Genomic DNA, 4,024 nt, shown 5'->3' on the forward strand with positions numbered 1-4,024 from the left:
TGTGCTCAACTATCATTCCTTTCTTCTCAACAATCATCATGCGTGCATACCTGCTGCACCATCCCGTTTTCATTCGCCTGCTGCAGAGTAACTTGTCGACGGGCCATGAGCTCCTGAGTATCCGCTTCCAAGGCTTTGTACGAAGCCAAAGCCTCATCCATTGCGCTTGCGCTCATCTTCACGACAGAGCGGTCACTACCTGTGTGTGCAGGTATTTGCGGAGAACCTCGTCCAATCAGAATGACAGTGATTGCTAATTCCTTTCACTTCTCTTTCATTAGGGTGCTTGGGACAAGCGGCGAACACAAGAGGAAGCACAACAGGTGGAGTGGACAAAATGCATGCACAGGAGGCATGTCAAAAATAGAATAGTGTCTCAAACGTTTATTCAAAGGGGTCTGTCTCAACCTTGTCTGCGCCAGAAATGTTTTTTGGGGAATCTTTTTCCCTCCAAGTCGAAAATTTGATGCATCAAGGTCGACTTGCTCGCCCTCCAGAGCTAGCAGCACCTCTGCTTGTGCCCCTGCCTACTCGGCAATCAATGCGTCCTCTCAGCAACGAGCCACGCCCTCACCATTCAAATTGACAGCGCAATCGACCATGCTGGTCCGGGCTTTCCAAGGAGCTTTGCGACGGCGGGCGGTCCTCCATAATTTGCGGGCCTCAGGCGCTCTTGCTTCTATACCGTCTCGGACCTTGTCTGGGACGCCTGTCACGGTACCTCAACACGCATCCTCCAATCTCATTTGATTCCCCTCGCATCGATGAAACGAAGCATCCGATACGATGAACTGGTCTTAGGTGTGATGTCCTCACACAGGACTTCCGAAAAGGACACGAGACGTGTGCAGGCAACTCTAATCCCCCTTTTGGCTCTACCCTTTTTTTCCCAATCACACTTTTATACCCTCGGCTTGATTTCAGGAAACAGATGAGTACACTATATTTCCACGAGAGGGTCCTGGGCTTGACTACAAGCTGAATTGGTCGTTAAACGGTGACGATGTCACGCCGGGAGGCAATGCGTACCGTAACTTGGATGCGGCGGCGTTGCAGCAGGGAGCGAAAGGGGACAAAGCGCCTCGAAGCGGGGCAGACAAGGTGTTGGAGGCAGGAGATTCGGTTCCCTTCGAAACATTTGACCTCCATTTGGCGGATGTGAAGGCGGCACTGGTGAGTTTGTTGAAATATGAAGACAGCAATAAGAAAAGCAGGGGGCCGTGAGGAGGATATTGAAGTGCAGCTGACGATGTCGTGAGAGGAGTTGCGTGGCAGCGGGTAAAGAAAGGCTGTGACTACGAAATGCACTTGTTTGTAGGGCATGCTAACTCCCCCCGCACATTCTAGTACACCCCCTCTAATGCCATGTCCCTTGCTCCTCCTTGCCTGCTGGCCTTACACCCATCAACTCAAGGAGAAGGCCAGCGACTTATACGTCGAAGACGGGGCGGTCAAGGGTGGATCCAACTTCAACATTCGGGTCATCACCGACAGCGCTTCGTACGCCCTGGCGGCCAAGGCGTTGTTGGATCAGTCCAAGGTGTCCGGATGGCCCTTCGAGAAGGCCGTGAACGTGTATGCCGCGGGAGGAGCGAAGCCCTTCGTGGGCGTCATGTTCGCGGGGGGGAAGGAAGGAAATGTGACAGGTATGGAAAAAGGGTGGGGGGGTAAGAGGAAGGAAGGTGCTGGTGTGGATGCGATGCCAGCGAGTAGGCCATCCGAGGGATCGGGAGGGGCCGGAGTCCTGCGCGTTGCCCTCCCTCTTCTTCCTTGATGTCCCGAGCGGGAAGTTAAGATCTTACATTATCGGTGTTTGAACATTACAGGTGCGACCGTAGCGGTGGGCGGCGCTCCTGCTACAGCGATCAAGAATGCGATGAGCTTGGTCGCCGAAGGTATGAAAGCTTGAAATTTTGATTTTGAAGGGAAGGGCGTTGCAAGGATGAACGTGCCTCAAGCGGACAGGAGGGCTGCGGGCGCATTAAAGGGGCCATTCTGTTGGGCGGCTGGGTCACTGCTTTTTCAGTGGATGGAATGCGTACTTTACGCTGCTGAGAAGAAGCGAAGACTGCAGGGGACCATGAAAGGATAGAACGAAGGATACGATACAAGCAAATGGAAAAAGAGGTCGCGTTCCCTGTGAGCAAGTCTCACCTTGCGGGTTTAATCCTTCGCTTTCGTCATCCATACCTATTCTATACTACTTTAAACACTCATCGTGCTGTGTCTCTTTTTTTGAGATGCTTGCACCCAATATCAACCACGTACATTTCCGGGAATGCCGTCAGATCACAACGCTCCCTCTTCCATAGTCTCCTCCGTGCTTTCCTATCCAACATTGTGATGGACAAAAATCCTATGCCTTTATTATAGATTGGGCGATGGCTTATTTTGTAGTGGTGGGGGCACCTGAAAAGAGTGACGGCTAACCCGGCTCCTCAATCTTTACACGTTCTTCCCCTTGCCCTTTCTCTTTTGTGCACAGCCCTCATCTGTTGTATTATCCATTGCGTTCTCTCTCTCCTCCCCCTGTGCAAAATTTCGTCACTTTTTTTTTCCAGTTTTCAATCTGTAATGTCTCTTTGGTATTTTATTTGTGCGCTTTCTTGTGTAAAATCGCAGCCTGTGCCGCTGCCAACCGGGCAATCGGGACTCGGAAAGGCGAGCAGGAGACGGAGTTCAGGCCCAATTCCTCGCAGAATTGCACGCTCTTCGGGTCTCCCCCTTGTTCGCCGCACACACCCAGGGCCTTCGCGTCCCCTCCCTCCGCCCCCCGCACCCCCTCCACAGCCACGCGCATCAATTGACCGACGCCTTCCACGTCGATGGTCGCAAAGGGATCTTTCTCCAGAATTTTCTCCTCCAAATAGCGGGGCAGGAAGCCCCCAATGTCGTCCCGGGAAAATCCAAAAGTGGACTGGGTCAGGTCGTTCGTGCCAAAACTCGCGAACTCCATCATCGGCGCCAGACTCCTCGCGTTCAAACAGGCGCGGGGGAGCTCCAGCATGGTCCCGACTTTATACTCCAGGACCGCCTTTTTCTCCTCCAACACCTGCCCGGCCGTGGCGTGAACTAATGCGGACGCCACCTCCAATTCTTTGGCCACAGAGACCAAGGGGATCATGATCTCTGGCCGAGGGTCGTACCCTTGCGCTTTCGCTTCCAGGGCGGCGTGAATCACGGCACGGACTTGCATCTCGCTGATTTCCGGGAAGGCCAAGCCCAATCGGCAGCCGCGGAGGCCCAGCATGGGGTTTACCTCTTCCAGCGCCTTGATCTTGTTGGCAACCAGCGTCGCGTCCTTTCCGATCCGTCCCGCCAGTGCCGCGATATCCTTGGGGTCGGAAGGGAGGAATTCGTGCAAGGGCGGGTCGAGGAGGCGGAAGGTGACCGGAAAGCCCGACATGACGGAGAAAATCTCCCGCATGTCTTCCTTCTGGAAGACGAAGAGTTTTTCCAAGGACTCGAGGCGCTCGGCCTTGTCGTTCGCGAGGATCATCTCCCGGACCACGTCGATCCGGGCGGGCCCAAAGAACATGTGCTCGGTGCGGGAGAGCCCAATGCCCTCCGCCCCTAACTCCCGCGCTTTGCGGGCGTCGTCTGGGGTATCCGCATTCGCCTTCACTCGCAACCGCCGGAGCTCGTCCGCCCAGTCCAGCACTTTTTGGAAATCCGCGTCCGACGTGGAGCGTATCAAGGCGACTTTCCCTTCCATGACCTCCCCCGTAGCCCCGTCAATGGTCAGAGTGTCTCCTTTGTGCAGCACCCGCCCCGACCGGAGCAGCGTCAGGGTCTCCTTCGCGTTGTCCACCTCGATCTCGTGGCAGCCGCTCACGCAGGGAGCGCCCATCCCACGGGCTACGACGGCGGCGTGGGAGGTCATGCCCCCGTGCTGGGTCAGGACCCCCTTGGCGCTCTACGGGGGGAGGAGAGGAAGGGGAGGGGAATGGGGCAACGGTCAGACAGCGTGGCAACGACATGGAATGTCCACTTTTCATGTCTTCAAGGTTCGGTACTTCCCTTG

At 55.3% G+C, this 4,024-nt stretch overlaps 3 protein-coding genes across 3 annotated transcripts in view; 1 reads left to right on the plus strand and 2 right to left on the minus strand.

Moving 5' to 3' along the window:
- Positions 1 to 207, minus strand: part of NGA_0515800 (ke2 family protein) — a 1,518-nt gene extending 1,311 nt beyond the window's left edge. The window contains exon 1 of the mRNA XM_005855977.1: positions 51 to 207. Within this exon, the coding sequence (XP_005856039.1) occupies positions 51 to 176 (126 nt within the window). The 5' untranslated portion in view covers positions 177 to 207. The remainder of the gene's footprint in view (positions 1 to 50) is intronic.
- A 372-nt stretch (positions 208 to 579) lies between these two features.
- On the plus strand, positions 580 to 2,149 carry NGA_0514700 (uncharacterized protein). Its single transcript, XM_005855966.1, has 5 exons — positions 580 to 717; positions 925 to 1,173; positions 1,262 to 1,278; positions 1,348 to 1,646; positions 1,827 to 2,149. Exons 1-5 carry the CDS (start codon positions 601 to 603, stop codon positions 1,907 to 1,909), a joined length of 765 nt encoding a protein of 254 aa, XP_005856028.1. The 5' UTR covers positions 580 to 600; the 3' UTR covers positions 1,910 to 2,149.
- Positions 2,150 to 2,590: 441 nt separating this feature from the next.
- Positions 2,591 to 3,883, minus strand: PTSI (phosphotransferase system, enzyme I, PtsI; the record flags this gene model as incomplete). Its single annotated transcript, XM_005855974.1, has 1 exon — positions 2,591 to 3,883. One exon carries the CDS (start codon positions 3,881 to 3,883, stop codon positions 2,591 to 2,593), a length of 1,293 nt encoding a protein of 430 aa, XP_005856036.1.
- Between the last annotated feature and the right edge of the window lie 141 nt (positions 3,884 to 4,024).

This window comes from Nannochloropsis gaditana, assembly GCF_000240725.1.
Source record: "Nannochloropsis gaditana CCMP526 unplaced genomic scaffold scaffold064, whole genome shotgun sequence".
In the NCBI taxonomy this organism is placed as follows: Eukaryota; class Eustigmatophyceae; order Eustigmatales; family Monodopsidaceae; genus Microchloropsis; species Microchloropsis gaditana.

What these genes read in the sequence shown, in the direction of transcription:
- NGA_0514700 (XM_005855966.1), top strand. Translation starts at nt 601, where the DNA reads ATGCTGGTCCGGGCTTTCCAAGGAGCTTTGCGACGGCGGGCGGTCCTC. An exon ending in TGTCTGGGACGCCTGTCACG is followed by an intron (nt 718 to 924) that starts GTACCTCAACAC and finishes GCTTGATTTCAG; the next exon opens with GAAACAGATGAGTACACTAT. An exon ending in GAAGGAAGGAAATGTGACAG is followed by an intron (nt 1,647 to 1,826) that starts GTATGGAAAAAG and finishes TGAACATTACAG; the next exon opens with GTGCGACCGTAGCGGTGGGC.